Source organism: Carassius gibelio, chromosome A20, assembly GCF_023724105.1.
Source record: "Carassius gibelio isolate Cgi1373 ecotype wild population from Czech Republic chromosome A20, carGib1.2-hapl.c, whole genome shotgun sequence".
Taxonomy (NCBI): domain Eukaryota; kingdom Metazoa; phylum Chordata; class Actinopteri; order Cypriniformes; family Cyprinidae; genus Carassius; species Carassius gibelio.
The window spans coordinates 22,036,365-22,055,680 of NC_068390.1; the positions used below are offsets into that span (position 1 = coordinate 22,036,365).

The following is a 19,316-nucleotide window of genomic DNA, read 5'->3' on the forward strand; positions in this document are numbered from 1 at the left end:
AACAAGGACAATCTTGAAATCCAAGCTTTCTTTCTTGTTAAGCTATAACTTTCTACGTTTCTTATTTATTTGGTTATATTATACATGCTTGCTTATTTCCAGTTTTGTATACCTATTTAAACTTTATGCAAGTTATTTGTTGTTGTTTTTTTTATTGGGCATAGGCTGCCCTATAGCATGGTGTATTTTTATTTGTTTTGATAATAAAAGTTTGTGTTAAATGCTAAAGTGAGGTTGACATCATATTTTGTTGTCGTATTCAAGCTATTGACGCAGTTTTCTAAACCGAAAGTGAAAGTATAATGGGCAAAGCGCTTTTAAACGATTTAAAAGCGAAGGAAAGAGGAAAAACTCAAATGAACTAAAAACGAACAGTTGCTTTACGCCGAATTGCTGCTATTTAAAAGCGAAGGTAAAATGCGCATGCCGCTTTTACAAGCTATTTAAAAGCCAAGGAAAATGACCGCCCCCACAGTGATACCGGTGTTGTCGCACATGGATTAACCTGTGGGAAAGTTTCCTCAATATCACAACCCTAACAGAAATTTGATGCAGTTTTAGTTGCCACATAAGGTTCTTATTCATAACCAGGTTCTTTTATTGCTCTGTCTTTCAGTATTTGACGATTTGTAAATCCAGCGTTGAACTGGCCCTTGTTAATAAAACATTTGTCATTGAAATGATGGGAAAATACAAACACACGTGCACAACTCTGTTGCTGCCACGTTAAAAAAAAAATGCATCCACTGTTCCCATAATGCTGGGTTCTTTGGAAAAGCTGAACAAGGGTATCTTTCCATCACAACCAAAAACAAACAACTTTGAAGAAGTTCTTCTAGAGCAAGTCCTGTCCAGCACTGCTGACGACTTCCATAACCAGAATGAAGAAAGTTGATAGGAGTGCTCTTGCTCTCACTCTGGTTGGTGTACGCACATCCTTCTAGGAGAAGTGCCCATACAAGGAATTCATAGTTTAAAAAAAACTTTCAGAAACTTGTACAAACCCTGAAGGAATGTGATTTGCCTTTACTTTCATTGAGCCGTGAGAAAGGACACGAGTTAACACCATTAACAATTTGTTTTTATTTTTAATGATTCATGCACTTGAAGTTTCAGTGCCGTATTCATACATTTTTTTCTATATTCTAACTTTAATATGAAAATTAAATGTAAAGTAAAATAAAATAACATTTTGGGATGAAATATGACCCAGGTGTGTTTTTGTTAGATTCAGCCAAAATCAGCTTTTGGAGCATTAATAGTATCCAGGTGCAGTTTGGCTCCTGAGGCTGTGGTGAAGGGATGTGGTGTGAGGTGTTTCGCTCTGGAGTGTGGAATCTAAACTCCACTCATCACACATTAGTCACGGCAGCTCCACAGCAGAAATGACTTCTGCCCTGCTTTAACCCTGAACCTTTGTTATAGTTACCAGCCATTAAACAACAGCACCGATAATTAATAATGTCAAAATATCCTGTAGATATGCTCCATGATGGCAAAGCAGTATTAAACCTTAACTTTCTATGACTTTTTTCTTATGTGGGGATTCTCTCATGCACATGAAGACACACAAACATCTCTTCACATGAACGCTCACATAGACTAAGCATTTATACACAGTGGGTTTCAAGTGTAGGCCCCAGGCAGTTTTTGATAGGTGTTGCTGCTGGCAGAGGTTATTACTACAGAGGAGTCCTAAGAGGTGGAAGAGAACTTTCTGGAGCATTTCCTGGTTTCCTCCGACTCTCCTTTCAGCTACTTATCAGGCAAAAGTGAGCAAGCGAGAGAGATGTGAGAGGAGGTATGGGGAGAGGCTTTTTCTTAACCCCTTTAGGTATATGATGTGATTGATGGCAAGCAGCTTTATTATTTGCATCTGAAGGCACCAGAGAGTTTATGCTAACTTTACTATATACATTTTAAATACGTTTTATTCATGAAAACCAATTAAGGATGAGACCCTTCATTGTTTTTTTACCATGAATGTTATTTCATTTTTATATTATTATAACAAAATACATTTTTACAACTTTTGCGGGACTCATAAGGAAGTTTTGAGTTTTGAAAGTTACAGTATACTTTTTTTTTTATCAATAAACTTAGATTGAAACAATAAGAAAATGTTGAATCCTTGTATAACTGTTGTCTAATACACTTTGTTTTGTATAAATTTGTTTTATATTTATATGAATTATTAATAATTCAGTTTTAATAAATTTTGGTAGCTAGTAATACTGCCTCTCAATAAATGGATCTCATGAGATGATGTTAAAGTGAATGTGAATAGTAAACCCATAAAACTGAGTTTAAACAAACTCCTCACCAAGTTATGGTGCATGTTCTGAAACCACATTTAAAGTGCCCCTATTATTCAAGCCGGGGAAAAAAAGCCGAAAGTGCACGATAAATAAAATTGTATAAAGAATAAACTCTGTACAGACTAAATGAGTCGTTAGTACTACTTCTGTGACAGCTACACTTCACAAGGTAACACATTTGTATAATTCATTGCTCCACAGAATCAAAACCTGTAAGTATTATAAATAATAGATGTTTATATTTTTTATTAAGCGTTCAAAATGTGTAATTATGGCAATGGGCGTATCGTTTCTGACATGTGCTGTATGTGGTAGACCAGTCAAAACAGACTGGGCCATCTGACCAATCAGAACAGAGGCTGACTGAAAATTAGCAGTTTAGAGAGATTTTAAAACTGCTTCAAACCACTAGCGTAGCCAGAATAGAGACTCAGGGTGTACATCGGAATAACTGGTTGTGCCCCATTCATTGTCAGATTAATGTACAAAAAACTGACTCTGCGTATCCCTAACGTTAAAGAATAGACTGGTGTGCTCAACCCATAGCCGTAAAACTATATGCAACGACTATATTTAAACGTATTTGTTCATATACCTCTTTATCACATGGGTAGACTTCTGCCATTTCGGTGTCTTCTGATTCAGCAAATTTTTTTCTGCAGCCAGCTGTGCCGGAGGAGTCACACCCGGAGAGGGAGAAACATCCCTTATTGGGTGTAACCTTAGGACTTGTGTCTGGCTGTCCATCAAGCTGAGGTTTTTTCTAAAGAAATTAAGCAGGGAGCTCTGCGACACATTGCTAGCCTAGCAAGGTTCAGTCAAAGATTTTCTACGGATAAGAATGCTTGGCAAAAGTCTCCAAAGATGCTGAGTTCAAACGTCACAGTCAGTGGCTGTTTTTAATTGCATTTTAAATTAACAAACATTGCAAGTAAAAAACATTAGCACAAGTTTAGAAAAAAAATATTTTATGAAGAATATAAAAATAATTCTGCACTTAACCTACAAATTTTATTAGTGTTTTTATAATAAAAATTTTATTAGTGTTTTTTTAGTGTAAATTGCAGTACTTAAACTCATTTTATTTTTGTTAGTTGCCAAAGTAGCATTTCTAATTTTCATTTAAGTATTACGTTTTTAATCTAATATATTTTTTTAAATCTAATATTATATTTTATTTTTTTATTTTATTCCTATAAACATTAATAAAATTTTAATTCGGTTTCTCTTCAGTGTGTTGAATCGGACTCCTTTGCATCTGATTCACGAGATCATACTGGTAGACGATTTCAGCGAAGATCGTGAGTATTGTGCATTACAGCATATTTGAATTTCAATGTTCGAAAAAGTACAAGTTCATATTCTAATGTCATAAATGCACTCTTAATATATTTGATAAATATTTCAAATAAATACATTTAAATATTTGTTTTTCCCTAACAGCAAATGACTGCCTTCTTCTCACCAAGTTGCCCAAAGTAAAGTGTCTTCGTAATAAACGCAGAGAAGGTAGGCCAGTAACAACATCTGTCACTCTCTCCCTCTCCCTATTAATTCAATATTTCATTTTGGGGCTGGCAACACACCTGTTTGTAATGCCATCCAGACTCTTAAAGCAGCTGTTCAGCTTTTCACCTGTGTGCTGGTGAGTGTTTTAGCTGCAGGTGGTGTGTTACTGGGAGAGTGATGGTGAACAGACTGAGGAAGATTACTGCACTTTGATTGAAACTCTGACCAGTGTGTCACACTTCCTTACATGCACTTGTTGCACAGGTGGAAAACAGAGCAGATAAAGTTTCGCTGCCATGGACTCATACTGTCATCCATATCGTTCCATTCGGATGAACCGATATGTTGAATCTAGATGGAGACACAGTATAGATTAGTTCGCAAAAAGCTTGCATGGACATAGATTTACACTCATGATAAAAAAGCAATTAAAAATCCATTTGAAAGCCAAGCATTTTGATGTGCATCTAACTGAAAACAGTTTGTCTTAAACTGTTTTAGCAAATATTGATTTTGCCACTGCTGTACAGCTTGTGGCAGATTTTATGTCAACTATTGTTCAGAATGGCTGTCCAAGCCCTTAGAGGTTAAAATGCCCACTTAATATTTGATGCAATCCCATTAGAATGGTTTAACAACATTATGGATGTTGAAAGGTTAAGTCATCTTTATGGCTGGTTAGCTTTTTAGTAAATTAAACGGGTCGAGCTTTACATAAATTTCCATGTCCAATTAGCATTTAAATTTCTCATTTAGTTTATTATCACTGTGCTGTTAATGTCGCTGGGACGAAATGCATTCAGACATTAATAACTAGATTTTCATACATTCTGTAGGTAATATGAGAAAGGCTTCCTTGTTCAGAACCCATGGTCGATGTGCAACAATTTAACTCTCCACAGTGTTATGGATGAATGCAGGGTTTTATTTATATAATATTAAGCCGTTTATTAATCTTCTGAGTATTTTGAGCTTTTTCATTATTTTTATATTTTTAGTTTAAGCTTTAGTAATTTGTTACAGTTTTTTTTTTTTTCATATTTCTCTGTAGCATTAATTTTATTTTATTTTACGATCATATGTTGCTCATGTTTTGAGCAGCTTGTCAGTGAACAGCGACCCTGTGTAGTAAATGCTGTTCCATGTGAACGTGCACAGGTGATTCCTTCCTTTTAAGTCTGTTGGATTTGTTTGTTAATTTCTTCATCTGCCAGGCAAAGTCCAATTGCTTAGTAAAGTAATAGCACAGCTCTTCTTAAATAAGCTTGAAAAGTATGAAAGTATGAAAATCTAGCTATTCTAAACAATAACTGATAAGCTAATCAGTCAGGTCCCTGGCTAGTTATGTGCACAAGTTTATTATTGGGGCTTAGGGTTTGCTCCCTAAACCAAAGTATGAGCAAGCACCAATAATAATGATAGTATTAATTAAAATAATAATGTAATGTACAGTCATCATTGCCAAGAAAGAATCAAAATTCATATTAGTAATGACCAGCAAGTTGCATTTCGAGGTTCCATTACACACTGTCACACATTGTCGCATAGACAGCATTGATTAATGCATAAAACCCCTGTGCAGCCAACTCTTTACAAGAGAAAATTGTTAAAGGCATTTAAACCCTATTGCCGTCCCGGAGCTACAAACAGGGTGTGCGGTTCTGCGATGTTAACTCTATTAGCTGTAGGTGAATGTAATCTCTGCCTTTCACTCTGTCTTTCATTGTCTGTCTTTTTCACTCTCTCTTCCTTCATCTGCCCAGTGCATACACAGTGGCCACACCAGCCCAATATGCATGCACACACAAACACATCCTGCTCTCAACAACTCTGTAGAGGGTGCACTCACCCATCTGGAAAATAAAGCCTTATTGAGGATGAAATGGGATTTTTAATTGGCTGAAGTTGCTGTGCAGCGTGAAACTTTGCACACGAGTCTTGCACGTTTACAATTATTATGCATCTTCAGTCAGGCTCTACTGATTTAATAGCTTTGCCTTCATGGAAAAACTTCTTGCTCTGATTTCGATAATAACCATAAGGCTTTAATTGTCCCTTCAACTAATCAGATTTAAATGGCTGTTTTCATATCTTTTTCTGTGAATGGGGTTGTTGAGACGAGTGTTTGTCAGTTTAATTAACAGGCTTATCAACAGATGTAATGCGCAGCTGTGATGGACCATGAATTCTTCGTTGTCTCTGATCTGTGTGTGTGTGTCACAGGACTGATACGGTCCAGGGTTCGAGGGGCTGACGCTGCAGGAGCCGGGATCCTGACTTTTTTGGACAGTCACTGTGAGGTCAACAAAGATTGGCTGCCTCCACTGCTGCAGAGGGTCAAAGAGGTACAGTTTTACAATTATTCATATTGTGTCAATGGTATGTTGAGCACTTCTACCTGGATTCGGTGGAATTGTCTCCTTTTTAGGTTTATTATGAATAGTAGAGAGTCAGCAAGGCAATACAGAGGCGGCACTGAATGCAGCACTGTTTGCCAAGCACATGCATAAATATCCTGATGCTTTGTTTTGTCTGCTAGCAGAACTTATTTGACATTTTAGCAGTAGATTTCAAATAAATAAAAAATAAATAAAACATTTTGATCTAAAATCTTTTATTTGGCATATTTTGTGCATATAAAACTGCCAGCAAAACACATATTGCAAAAAATAAAAAAGATATTTTACACAACAAAATAATTTTTATTCACAATCATTACTGACATTAAATATTCATGGTCACATTTTTCCAAAATGCATTTCATAAGGCAAGTTGAAGTAGTTTGAAAACCTAGTAGTGCTGACACATCTCAAGTATTCTATCCTTTCAGCAAACTGTATTATGTTGCGTGAGAGAGTTGAGCGATGAGGTCAGAGAGTCTGGTGTAATGATGTTGGATGAGAGTGTGTGCACATTCACTCGCTCTAAGTAACGGATAATCCCAGTGCTCGCTGATTTTCCACCTCCTTTGTTGTGAAATCAAGCTGAACAGACAAAGAGTCAAGCTTTTCACATTCCTTATTAAATCTCTAGTGCTCTTTTTGTCTCTTTTTTTTATTTTTATACATTTCCATTTTTCAGGACCCGACCTGTGTCGCCAGCCCTGTGATTGACATCATTAGTATGGACACGTTTGCCTATATCGCTGCTTCCTCAGAGCTGCAAGGAGGTAAAAGCTGCAATTATAATTCTTCATTCACTGTCTGTCAAAGTTCCCAATCAATAGTGTCACACAGAAACAAATCGAACAATTAGCTGTGATGTAAGCCTTGGCCTATCATCGGCAGAACACTTTAATTATATCGCCCTGGCAGTGTATAATTATGACTTATTAAAAAAAAAGAAAGTTACAAGAAATTAGAGCAAAAAGATCTTCATTGATCTCTCTCTCTCTCTCTCTCTCTCTCTCTCTTTCTTCCCTATATCTCTGCTGCAGGCTTCGACTGGAGTTTACGTTTTAAATGGGAGAAACTATCAGCTGAAAAGCGAGCCAAGAGAGCTGATCTTACAGAGCCTATTAAGTAGGTGTAGAGAAGCAGGAGGACTTTTATAAAAACGATTGTGCTAAATGAGGACGGAGGTTTGGTCCAGCACCTATTGGACTTTGAGCACCATGTTTAAGAACCAAATTACAAAATTCTCTGTAGATTTTAGAGTTCTCTTTTCAGCTATGCTGAAAAACATTTGGTATAGAAACAATTTTTACTCAAAAATTCCTAGTAAACCTCAGAATTAATTACCAAGAAATGCCAATGAAATGAAGATGAAATTTAGAAAGACTGAAGAGTATTTTCTTGTAAAATGTAAACAAGTCTTTGTTTTATTTACAACTGTACAAATCATTTTATAGCGTAGGGGGCCACAGGATGACTTAAACATATTTCAGATGATATATATATCTCGTTGGGGTGAGTTTTACAAGGGCAGGAATCACTCGGTTTTTTTTCCGGAAAATATACAAATCTGGTTGGTTGATATTGTTTTACTCCACTATGTGGCCTTGGTAACATAAACTTTTTTTTGTCAAACCTGGCAATAATATATAAATCTGAGATCTTTTTCCTATAAATTAATTTTATTGCATTATTTATTGTTTCTGTCTCCTAAAATGAGATGAGAGCAGATGTGTGAAAATTAAATGAATCTGAAATGAAATTATGTGAGTGGCCCTGAGGAGTGGCAGATGAAACAATGTGTCCTGCCTCTTCACAACGAGAGATTACTGCGGATTGAATTCAGATGCCTGCGATAATATCAGAGCCATTTCCTCCAGTGTCTTTAGCATTTGAAGCAGATCTCTGGGTACAGTGATTTTTGAAGGGCTAGCTGAGCTTCATCAGGAGAATGAGAAATGAGCTGTACTTTTTCCACACACCCTCACAGTGACCTTTTATCCAAGACTCTTCATCGAAACCACATTCAAGAGGAAATGTTTTCATACATCAATCCTTAGTGAGATCAGTATTTTAAGCAGTCACTTGGACTGAAGTGTTTATTGTCAAGATTTGATGTTCACTTGTTGTTGTTTTTTTTTCTTGTTTTTTTTATTTTTTCACTCTTTCTACCGGCAGAACGCCCATCATTGCGGGAGGACTTTTTGTGATTGACAGATCCTGGTTCAGTCACTTGGGAAAATATGACACAGCAATGGACATCTGGGGAGGGGAAAACTTTGGTGAGTTATTACTATGCATGAGGGCACCTGTGACCGCACGTAAACCTCAATCACTTTCCTTCCCCGATCAAGCTCTGACAGAGGAAACTTAGGGTTGTTGTCTCTTCACAGAGGAAATGGCTATCAGTTACATTTGACCTGTAGAAATAGCTGTGGAATCAATTTTCAGTGGCATATTTAGACAGGAGATTTCAACCGTATGATCTAATTCTTGCAGTGAATGTGAAGTTGTGTCCTGGAGGGCTACTGAAAATTACATGTACATGTCAGCAAGTTATTTTACTCTCCATGACATAATATTGACATGCATACATGTATACATTTTGGGGTCAGTAAGTGTTTTTTTTTTTTTTTTTTTTTTTTTTTTTTGAATGTACTATTTATATTCAGCAATGATGCATTAAATTGATCAAAAGTGACAAGACATTTATAATGTTACAAAAGATCTCCATTTCAAATTAATCCTGAAATGTATCACAGTTTCCACAAAAATATTAAGTGTTACTACTGTTTTCAACATTGATATATACATAAGAAATATGTCTTTGTCATCATAAAAATACATTTTAAATAATATACTCGAAGGCCATAATGTTATTAAAATACTGTTTAGCACACTGTGATTGGTGTTAATTGTGTTATGTTTGTAGAGATTTCTTTTAGAGTATGGATGTGTGGAGGAAGCCTAGAAATCATTCCATGTAGCAGGGTTGGCCATGTATTCCGCAAGAAACATCCTTACATCTTTCCAGAGGGCAATGCCATCACCTACATAAAGTAAGTGTCCTGAGAAGTGCATATACTTTAGAATATGAATTCATATAGAGCATATTCAAATTTTTATTATGGTTGAATGTTTTCTGTGTTATTTGTCAGATTTTTCATGCCACAGATAATACTCCAACTTCTGCTTGGAATAAAATCTGCTGTGTAAAATTTGTTTGCTTTTATCACGTTTTGCTTCCGGGGAAAAACCTCAGCATGAAACCATATGAAATATTAAGGACATAGCACAACATTCTTTTTGAATTTGAATTGCTATGCAGTGTGTTCAGTCAACAAAATCTGTTTCCTCATAGTTCAGAGGCACTAATGAATAAATGTTAAAGGCATTGGCTGACTTTTCTAGATACTCCTAAAAATGAGTGATGTTAGATATGTTTTGTTTTTGTTTTTTTGTGCAGGTGGAAACAAGTTTTTATACAAAGTTATACAAATATATATATAACTTATACAATATTTTGAGTAGCTGTACTGACGAATTGGCAGGTCATCCTAATGATCTTCTTGAGGATGAAGTGAAGGTGTGCTATATTAAGCAATTCACTCAAATCTATACAGTGTTCACATTCAATGCTCTTGCTGTTTCAGAAACACCAGAAGGACTGCTGAGGTTTGGATGGATGAGTTCAAACTGTTCTATTACTCCGCTCGACCGGCTGCTAGGGGAAAATCCTACGGAGAGTGAGTGACTGATAGCATGTGTGTATTATGGGTGTATCTATAATGGGGAGGCATTAGGGAAAAGATTAATCTCTTATTCCACTTTTTTCTCATCCTCTCTTATCAGCATTCACGGTAGGCAGGAGCTTCGCAAGAGTCTCAAGTGCAAATCCTTCAAGTGGTATCTGGACAATGTCTATCCAGAGCTCAAGTGAGTGGAGTCATTGGTGATGTGTGTGTGTGTGTGTGTGTGTATCTGAGTGTCTTTGGGTGGTGACTGATGATTGTAAAGTCATGTTATTAAATGTTGTTATTATTTAGCATGTTAGTATATGGCCCCTCTTATTTCTAAAGCTGTTTTGTTGCACACTAGTTGCTCTCATCTGTCTTGAGAGAAGATTTTTTTTTTTTTTTTCTTCATTAAATTGTCATCTAAAGAAGTCAATATTAATGCACTTTTGCAGACGTTTTAGCTAAAATATGTGATACTGTTAGACTAAACTTTAATTATTAAAAAAATGTTTAAACATTTTGCTCTTGTAATTTAGGAGATAAAACTGGAGAAAAATTCGGGGCTTTTTTTGATCAGTTAGAGAGCTAAAATTGAGTAAAGAGAAATAATATTAACATGGATCACATACCATTTAAATTGGTTTTTGGAAGTATTTAATGAGAAATATTGTCCCAAACTGCGTTCAGATTTGCCAAAGTCTGCAATTAAAAGTCAGGTGACTTTTATTTATAATTTGCTACTCCTTGCTTCCTACAAGAAACAACTGAGATCTTTAAGGAACTAATTTTTTTTTTTTTTTTTTTTTTTTTTATCCTAACATTTTGGCTCTTCATTCATCAAATCCAGAGTTCCTGATGATTCAGATGCTAAGTCTGGTGTGATCCGACAGAGACAGAACTGTCTAGAGTCTCGTATAGTTGAGGGTCAGGATCTCCCAGTGCTTACACTTGCACCCTGCAGCATCACCAAAGACGTACCAGCAGCCAACCAGGTAAAATCTCTCTAGCATAATATCAGAAAAGCCATGCTTGAAGTGTTAATTGACCAGCTTTGTTTTTCCATATCATTGAATGTATTTAAGGATAATGGCTGCATTATCCATGCCTATTTGGCATTCACAAAACTTACACCTTAAATGACGAATTATAACTTTGAGCATATCTTGCTCTAATAACAGTTTGGTGAAGATCAGAGGAGGAGCTAAGGTAGAGTGTGTATTTTACTCACACCAGGAATCGGTGACGTCTCGCTTGGATAGGCTATGATTCTGAGATGCTACATTACATTAAATGCTATGCAACCAGGGGCATGTTGAAAGGGCAGCTTTTACAGCGGGGTAATGGGATTTAATTCAGGTCACATTTGTGCACTGCTGTGTAATTATATTAAGCAAAGAGGTGCCCTCTGGTTTCTGAGCAGCTAATCTGCCCTACTGTCACCCTTCATGGCTCAATTGTTCATCATTCAGAATAGGATCAAGAATGGCTAGTCCATTCAATTTATGGATTTTAATTGAGCTAACAAACAGGATACATAATTAACATTTGAATTCAAAGAAATGGTAAAACTGTTCAGTAGAAATACTATTCAATACAAAACTATTCTATTTTGCACCTAGGAATTATCAATAAACAATATATGGGGTGTTTTAAAAGGAAGTCAGTGGATCAGTTTTTGATGTTTAAATATTTTAAATTGTAATATTTATTTAATTCAGTTAGTATTATTATTTTCATTTTTTCATTTTATCGACCATGACTGGAAGAAAACTCCAGAAACTCCAGCTCAAAAATTCAAATGGATCCAATTCTTAAATTGAAAATATGGTTCATCCAAATCCACCAACTACTAGTTATAAAGCCTCAGACTTTCATTGTAATCAGAAACTGTTTCACGAGTTTGCACTTAGATATAATCAGATTGAGCAAATAGTAAGCATATTTGGCGTGCTGTCCGATGGGAGGGCTACGAGCTCGGAACTCAGCCCAAACCCAGAGAAGTCTTCATATCCCCAAGCTAGGAAAAGAATAGTTAGGAGTGGAGAGTTTGGGTGGAGGAGAGATGCCAGATTTTTTTTTTTTTTTTTTTTGTGGAACAGAGATAAATTGGCTGTATATTTACTATAATGCTAATTAAGTTGATTATCTGAACATGTTCCTCCCGAACTTTAATCATCGTAATTAAAACATCATTTATTTAACTCCGTCTCTTGTTTCTCTGTGCACTGTAAAAAGTAGCATTTTACAGATGTTTATCTAAATTATGAACCCCAGAGATGATGGTAGACATTAGATTTGGGGCCATAACAGAACAAAAGTGATTTCACAGTGTTTAAGTGTGTTCAGAACACCAACAAGAGCATATTTCCCTGCTGCCTGCTGCGCATGACCTTGTTAAGCGTCTGTAAGACTCACCAGATGGGAAGCAGTTCATCAGCATGGCTCACAAAAACACATGCCCTCGTGCGTCATTCTCTCCCTTTACTTGTCTCAGAAAAGCAAAAGAAAACCTTCTTGAAGGAAAGCAAAAAGTGACTAATTTCTTCTAACATCTCTTACTCTGTTTACCATTTAAGTAGAGCTGACATATTAGAATAGACATCTCTAAATGAACAAGTCCGTGAATGCTCTAGCTTGTTTCCTAATCTAGTTTTTTTTTATAAATGTGACCCCATATACTATGGATATTGTCGGCTCTGTGATGAAATGCTTATGTTCCTCTATTATAAATAGCTTTGGTTAAGCATCTGCTAAATACATAATGCAAACCTATGGAATATGGATTTTTTTAAATGTAATTTCAGATTAATGAACAAATGACTTTAAAACTAGAAGACATTTATTTAACAGAAGATAAAGAAAGCACCAGACCTAGACAGTGTTACACCAGCCTGTCTAAAAACCTATGCTGGCCAGCTGGCCCCCATCTTCACACAGAACTTTAACAGATCACTGGAGCTGTGTGAAATCCCTTCCTGCTTCAAATGCGCAACCATCATCCCCCTCCCGAAGAAACCCAAATTATAGGACTTAATGATTACCAACCTGTGGCTTTAATATCTGTGGTCATGAAGTCATTTGAAAGACTGATGCTGAAGGACATCCCTGGATCCTTACTGCACCCCCTGCAGTTTGCTCACTGAGCAAACCAGTCTGTGGATAATGCAGTCAACATGGGATTGCATTATATTCTACAACATCTGGACAGACCATGGATTTATGTGAGGATCCTGTTTGTGGGCTTCATCTTGGCCTTCAACACCATTATACACGGCTCTTCCTGTCCAAATTAACCCAGCTCTCTGTGCCCACCCCCATCTGTCAGTGGATCACCAGCTTACTTACAGACAGGCTAGTGAGGCTGGGAAAATTCTCATCCAGCACCTCCACAATCAGCACTGGCGTTCCCCAGGGTTGTGTACTCTCCCCACTGCTCTTCTCTCTCTACACCAATGACTGCTCCTCTAAGACCCCTCTGTCATGTATATTGTTATTTCCTATTCACTTAAACTATTTTATTAATCGTGTTATCTGTCAGGTCTTGTCACTGTCATTCTGTTTGTGATGTGGAAGCTTCCATCACCAAACCAAATTCCTTGTATGTGTAAACACACCTGGCAATAAGCTCTTTCTGATTTAGTTTTCCATTTATAAAGGTTTATTTGATATTTTAATCCAATGTATCACATAATATTTAAAGGAATCATTCACCCAAAAATGGCAATTTGCTGAAAATTAACTCACAGATTTGGAGATTTTACCATCATATCACTTCCTCACCAGTGAATCCTCTGCAGTGAGTGGGTGCTGTCAGAATGAGAGTCCAAACTGTTGGTAAAAAAATCACAATAATCCACATGTATCCAGCCCATCAATTAGCATCTTGTGAAGCATAAAGCGGCATGTAAGAAACAAATCCATCACTAAGCCATTTTAACTCATCTGCATATTGGATGTCCTGAGATTTAGAAAATTATTTTGGGGTGAACTATTCCTTTAAATCATCTGTAAGATCTTTTGTATTTACAGTAAAGACATGCAGTATAATCTCTTTAATTCTCTAGAAAGGGAATTGCTATCGCTTTTTAATTTCATTATACGTTTGCATCAGCATCAGAAAAGCTTGTGTTCTTTCCCACACAGGAGTGGATCTACACCCATGGACAGCAAATCCACAATCAGCAACACTGTCTGTCCGTCTCCACCACCTTCCCTGCCTCCCAGATACTGCTCGAGCCATGCAACATCACAGACAGCAAGCAGGTACCCCCACTGCAGTCACTCCCAACGAGAAGGCAGGAGACATCTGTGACAGACCATAAATCAGCTCCCGCAGGAACCCACTGACATCAGCTCTATGAGCATCAGTCTCAGTGTTAGACAGCCCCTCAGGAGAGACTTTACTCTCAGGCCGATGTCAGCATTTCCACACGTCACATTTGTCATGTCAGTAGCAGGGACATGCGGCATACTGTAGCATCAGAAAACATTCATTCTATTTGTTGTGCAGGTAGGCGTACATTTAAGTGGAGATATGGAAAGTGTGAATGTGTACTATACATTATATGCAAGATATTTTATGATCTTATGCATGTGTTCATGTCTCCTGTGTTACTGCAGCATTGGCAGAAATCTGGCACTCACCTGGAGCACCTGCCATCTCGTTTCTGCATAGACAGCGAGATGGCTCTGGATGGCAATGAGAGCAGTAAAATGCTGGTGATCAGCCCATGTGAACAGTCAGCACACACACAGAGATGGGAGGTGCCTTTCTCGTGATCCTTCCTCCTTGGCCTCTCCTCACCTTTCAGAGCATAGCTGGAGTCAAAGATGGATAGAGAGGCAGAGAGAGTGAGTGGGTACCTCCAGGAGGGGCTACATCTGTGTCCTGCTGTTCTGCTATGTCCACTCCCTTTGTCTCTTTGGCACACCCCAGGTATGCTGGCTTCGCAGGACATTCTGACTCAATAACATGACCTCATTACTGCATCTATATTAATGCTACCTTCTACATAATGGGTTTGTCTGATTAAAAAAAAAAACACATCAAGCGTCAAGTCTTGAAGGACCTCTTAAGCAAAACAAATTTTGCAGTACAATATTTTTTCCTATCCCAGTTTATTATGCTATAAGTCAACTATAAGTAAGCTGCTAGTTGGCTGATTCCCCTGAAGACACTGTGACTTTAATAATATTGGTCTTCAGAAAGCAGTGGCACCAAATGATTTGTATGATTAGTTAAGCACACAGTGTTTCTGGGCAGTGTTCTTATTTTTAACAAAAAATCAAACCATTAAACATGGAAAATAAATAGAATATAAATATTAAATGAAAAAAATCAAACTTTAAATATAAAGTTAACTAAAATAATAATCACACTTAACAAAATGACTAAAATTTAGACAGAATTATTACTGCTTCTAGGAAATGCAACCCAGCCTTTTTTTTTTTTTTTTTGTGTGTGTCCTTCTGACAGTCTTGCAGTGTAGACAGTTTAATTTATTATAATTGGAGTGGCCTAGTTTTGTGATTTGTGTCATGCCATCCGCTTGCCGTGTAAATGCTTTGTTGCACACAATGGGCAAGCCTTGACTGCATTATGGATAAGGCAGAGTAGCTCAGGTATTATGGTATATTATGCATGTAAAAAAATCACATAACCTTGATAAAATTATTTATCAAATGTATAGCTTATAAATTAAAATGTAATACTTCAAAAATGCATCTCAGTAGACGATGTTATGAAAACCTAATCAGACACACCCTCTACGTTAAAATTTAAAATTAAAGTGTGACATACATCCAGAATAACCAGTCTGACCTACCCAGTCTGCCTGTATGTGCTTTGGCTGATCTTCTCTTCTGTCTTCCTCCCTAGGTTCCCCAGAGTGTCAATCGTACTGATGTTTTCCAGAACAGAGTTTGGCAGCTGGATGCACACAAACGTGTGGGACACACACCAAGTGTGATGCACACTCACACCGGAGAACAGCACACAACCTTTTTATTGGTTTTTGTTTGAGTTTACCAGAATATGAAGCACTTGTGAGATACATCTGCTAGCACATCAGCATAAAATAAATACCTTATTTTTTCTTAATGGCCTACTGCTTGCGATTATTGCATGTCGTCTGGTTGTGTAAGTAAACAGTGATTAAAAGTATATTTAAGGTAGTTGTTTACATGATCATCAAAAGTCGTAGATGAATCCCAAACTAATTGTGCAGACAGCCTGCTTTAATTAGCATCTCAGCACAGCCTCATTACTCCATAATATAATGGCATAGCTGCTGCATGCAGTTGTAGAGAGTAAACTTATGTTCTGCAAACAAATGAGCTCAAGATGGGGAGGAATGCTTTGTTCTCTAGCTCTTCGGTCACTGCTGGCAAGTGGATAACTGAGATTGTTTGCCTAGAGGATCTAAATAAAGCACAGCCACATCGCCACACATGCCCAGGTGATAGGACAAGGAGAATCCAATTACCACTTCCTCAGTCTGTCCTCCTCTTTTCATTAGGAGGTTGAGCTCTGCAGGAGCTGGGAAGATACTGAGACCCAGACATGGTGCAGCTCAGATGCTGTAGTTTGTCTGCCTGCACACGGCAATTACATCCAATTAGCTTCTGGTGTTTTCTTACACAGCCCTTCCTGATGCTGCAGCGACTTCACCACTGTTTTTTCTTCTTAAACTCCCTGGTTTCAGTTTTACAGAGTTTTGGACCTTATAGCTTTGAAGAACAAACCATTGAGTTCTTTGATTCCTGACATTCTAAAAGTGTGTGCTCTGAATAGTCTACACGAGTCTGGGTGGGCGGTGTTGGTGCAGTGCCTTCAGTGTGCGAGACCTGGGTTCGAATCCGCTGTGAGACACCATTGTGTACCTGAGCAAGACACTTCACCCCTAGTTGCACCAGAGGTATGCAACCTCTGACATAATTAGCAATTGTAAGTCGCTTTGGATAAAAGCATCAGCTAAATGTAAATGTCTCCACATGCCAACTTTATTTCAGTGAGAAAGAGTCATTATGTGGGAAGATCAAGATGAGAAGGTTGAGAGCTGAAAGATTAGTCTCAGACATGTTATCTAATGATATGTGTAGGAGAGCTGCAGTAGTCAATACAATGCAGAAGAGTCTATCAAACTGTTTGTCGTTGTCTCACAATCATCCCAGTACAGCAACTTTGGCTAAACAAACAGCTGTGTTCCAGGAGTAAAAGTCCCATTCATTTTGACTGATTCTTAAAGATAACTTTTAAACCATTAAAGACCGACCTGTTGTGTGCTACAGGGTTGTTTATCAACCGTATATTCTTTTGTGGTCGCCGTCTGTCTGCATTTTTTCACTTTATTTTTTAACAGCAGAAGTCCTGGTGGAAAAATTACACATGCTTCTGTAAAGAATCAAAGAGGATTGAGAAGCAGAGATCACCAATCAGACATCTGAATACAAGCCATCTATCATCAAAAGGTATCCATCATTTTTATTTTATGTAAAAGATTTTAAGCACACAGTTTTGTACCTGTCGTTTTGTCCAGTTTTTAAATACTCTTTTGTAATGTTGTGATTCTCATTGGCTGGTTTGGTTCTTAGCTTGTAACTCTTTAAGTAATTTTTTTAACTCCTATGGAAAAAAATGTCAAGGCCTCTGTTAGACTCTAAGGGTGTGGGTTGGGGGTGGGTCAATCTGTTTTTCAATTAATGAGAGACAGAAGGAGTGTTTGGGAAATGGTTTATGGCATGCTTGATTCCACATGAACCCATTCATCATCAGGCGAAATCCAAGATTCCTGTTGAAATCACTGGATTTCTACTGCAAGATTTTGCTGAAAATAGTAAATGTGATTGCACCTTAATATGTGGCATTACTTTGTCATTTATATCACACCGTGAACTTGCTCGAACTCATTTCTTACAAATGTAACCGTCATCACTTTTTGCATATTAGTTAATGAATATAGTGAAAGTCACCTAAAAAGACTTGAGTATTAATATGACTATTATGTTGCTGGGCCAATTCTTTTGTACATTGTAGTGGACAATTTTTCTTAACGTAAGCTTTAAGATAACAACACACTTAATGTCTCAAAATGTCCAGTGTGTTGTGCTTGAAACTTTTCATGAAACACTGCATCACTGGAGGGCTGGAAACTGCAGCTCAGTTAGCCTGATAAAGACAAATTCAGTGTCTCACTGATGCTAAATAGAGAGAGCAGCCCCTGCCACGACCTTGAGCATCATTCACCCAAGGTGGATTAACTTCCACTGTATTGAAGGAACGGGTCTGGAGTCCAGATAGAGAAACATATTAACCAGCTTTAATGTGTCTCAGTGGACAACAATTACTCCAGCCTAGGCATCGCATGAAAATGAAACGTAATCACTGAAAAGCAGCAGCAGGTGTCTCATTCGTCTTGTAAGTTCGCATTAATCGACAGAAAGGCTTTGTCTCAATGTGCATCCCTCTGTCTCAGAGAGATTTTCCTGTCTTCAAGACTCATGGTCCAGCTTTAAGAATGGCTATCAAGGGGTCACTAGCAAGCTGCCACTGTGGGTTAATACAGCCAGCGACCAAATAACTCAAACCTAACACTTATACTACACAACTGCGTGCTTCACATCATACAATACGAAGAACATCAAGATTTTGAATGCAATCCTGTTCTGGGTTTGTGAAAAGGGATTCATTTTAGTTTAGTCCATTTTAGTTTTCCTTATCTTAGTTATTCCTGCAATGCACAATGCAGGCTATAAAAAAATGGCTTGTAATGGCTGCATAATATAGTTAGTGCTTCTCAAAGTTCCTGGGTCAACACAAGACAATATCTTGAGCATTTGTATGTGTAACATTTCATAAAAGCGTAGGAAACTATAGCTTCATCTCAGTTTTTTTTTTTGCTGCCATTACTAAATCATCTTAACCTGTATTGCTACTGTATAATGCCCAATTTGAATTACCCAATCAGTTTGTGATGGATAAAATCAAGTCCTTTAATGCATATTGATTTATTTTGCATTGAACATCCAGTTATACTTTTGTACAGTTATACAAAATTCCAAATGTGTCTTTTACAAGCCCAATACTGAAACACTTTGAAAAACACATTTAGAGGTCCCTTTCAGATCATGCTTGCTTTTCACGATGTCTACATTCAAAATCAAAACAGACTACCAAAAAAGGTATGCCATATGTAGCTGTTCTGAGGCAAACAGTTAGATGCTTGATAGAGGTAAACACTAAGATGATCCCTTTTTGTTGTCAAATTGTCATTCTCAAATGGAAGCAGGGCCAAGATCCTTAGTCTTTTTGCCCTCCAGAGAAAAAAATAGCGTTAAAGGAACACCAGCATAAGAGCACT

At 37.3% G+C, this 19,316-nt stretch overlaps 1 protein-coding gene across 1 annotated transcript in view; it reads left to right on the forward strand.

Moving 5' to 3' along the window:
• LOC127938033 (polypeptide N-acetylgalactosaminyltransferase 14) overlaps positions 1–16,057 on the forward strand; it is a 30,034-nt gene extending 13,977 nt beyond the window's left edge. Inside the window, exons 4-16 of the mRNA XM_052534398.1 lie at positions 3,552–3,619; positions 3,762–3,827; positions 6,051–6,172; positions 6,909–6,996; positions 7,264–7,348; positions 8,399–8,502; positions 9,153–9,279; positions 9,874–9,966; positions 10,073–10,156; positions 10,805–10,949; positions 14,101–14,220; positions 14,578–14,893; positions 15,836–16,057. Of these exons, the coding sequence (XP_052390358.1) occupies positions 3,552–3,619; positions 3,762–3,827; positions 6,051–6,172; positions 6,909–6,996; positions 7,264–7,348; positions 8,399–8,502; positions 9,153–9,279; positions 9,874–9,966; positions 10,073–10,156; positions 10,805–10,949; positions 14,101–14,220; positions 14,578–14,736 (1,261 nt within the window). The 3' untranslated portion in view covers positions 14,737–14,893; positions 15,836–16,057. The remainder of the gene's footprint in view (positions 1–3,551; positions 3,620–3,761; positions 3,828–6,050; positions 6,173–6,908; positions 6,997–7,263; positions 7,349–8,398; positions 8,503–9,152; positions 9,280–9,873; positions 9,967–10,072; positions 10,157–10,804; positions 10,950–14,100; positions 14,221–14,577; positions 14,894–15,835) is intronic.
• The last annotated feature ends 3,259 nt before the right edge of the window (positions 16,058–19,316 follow it).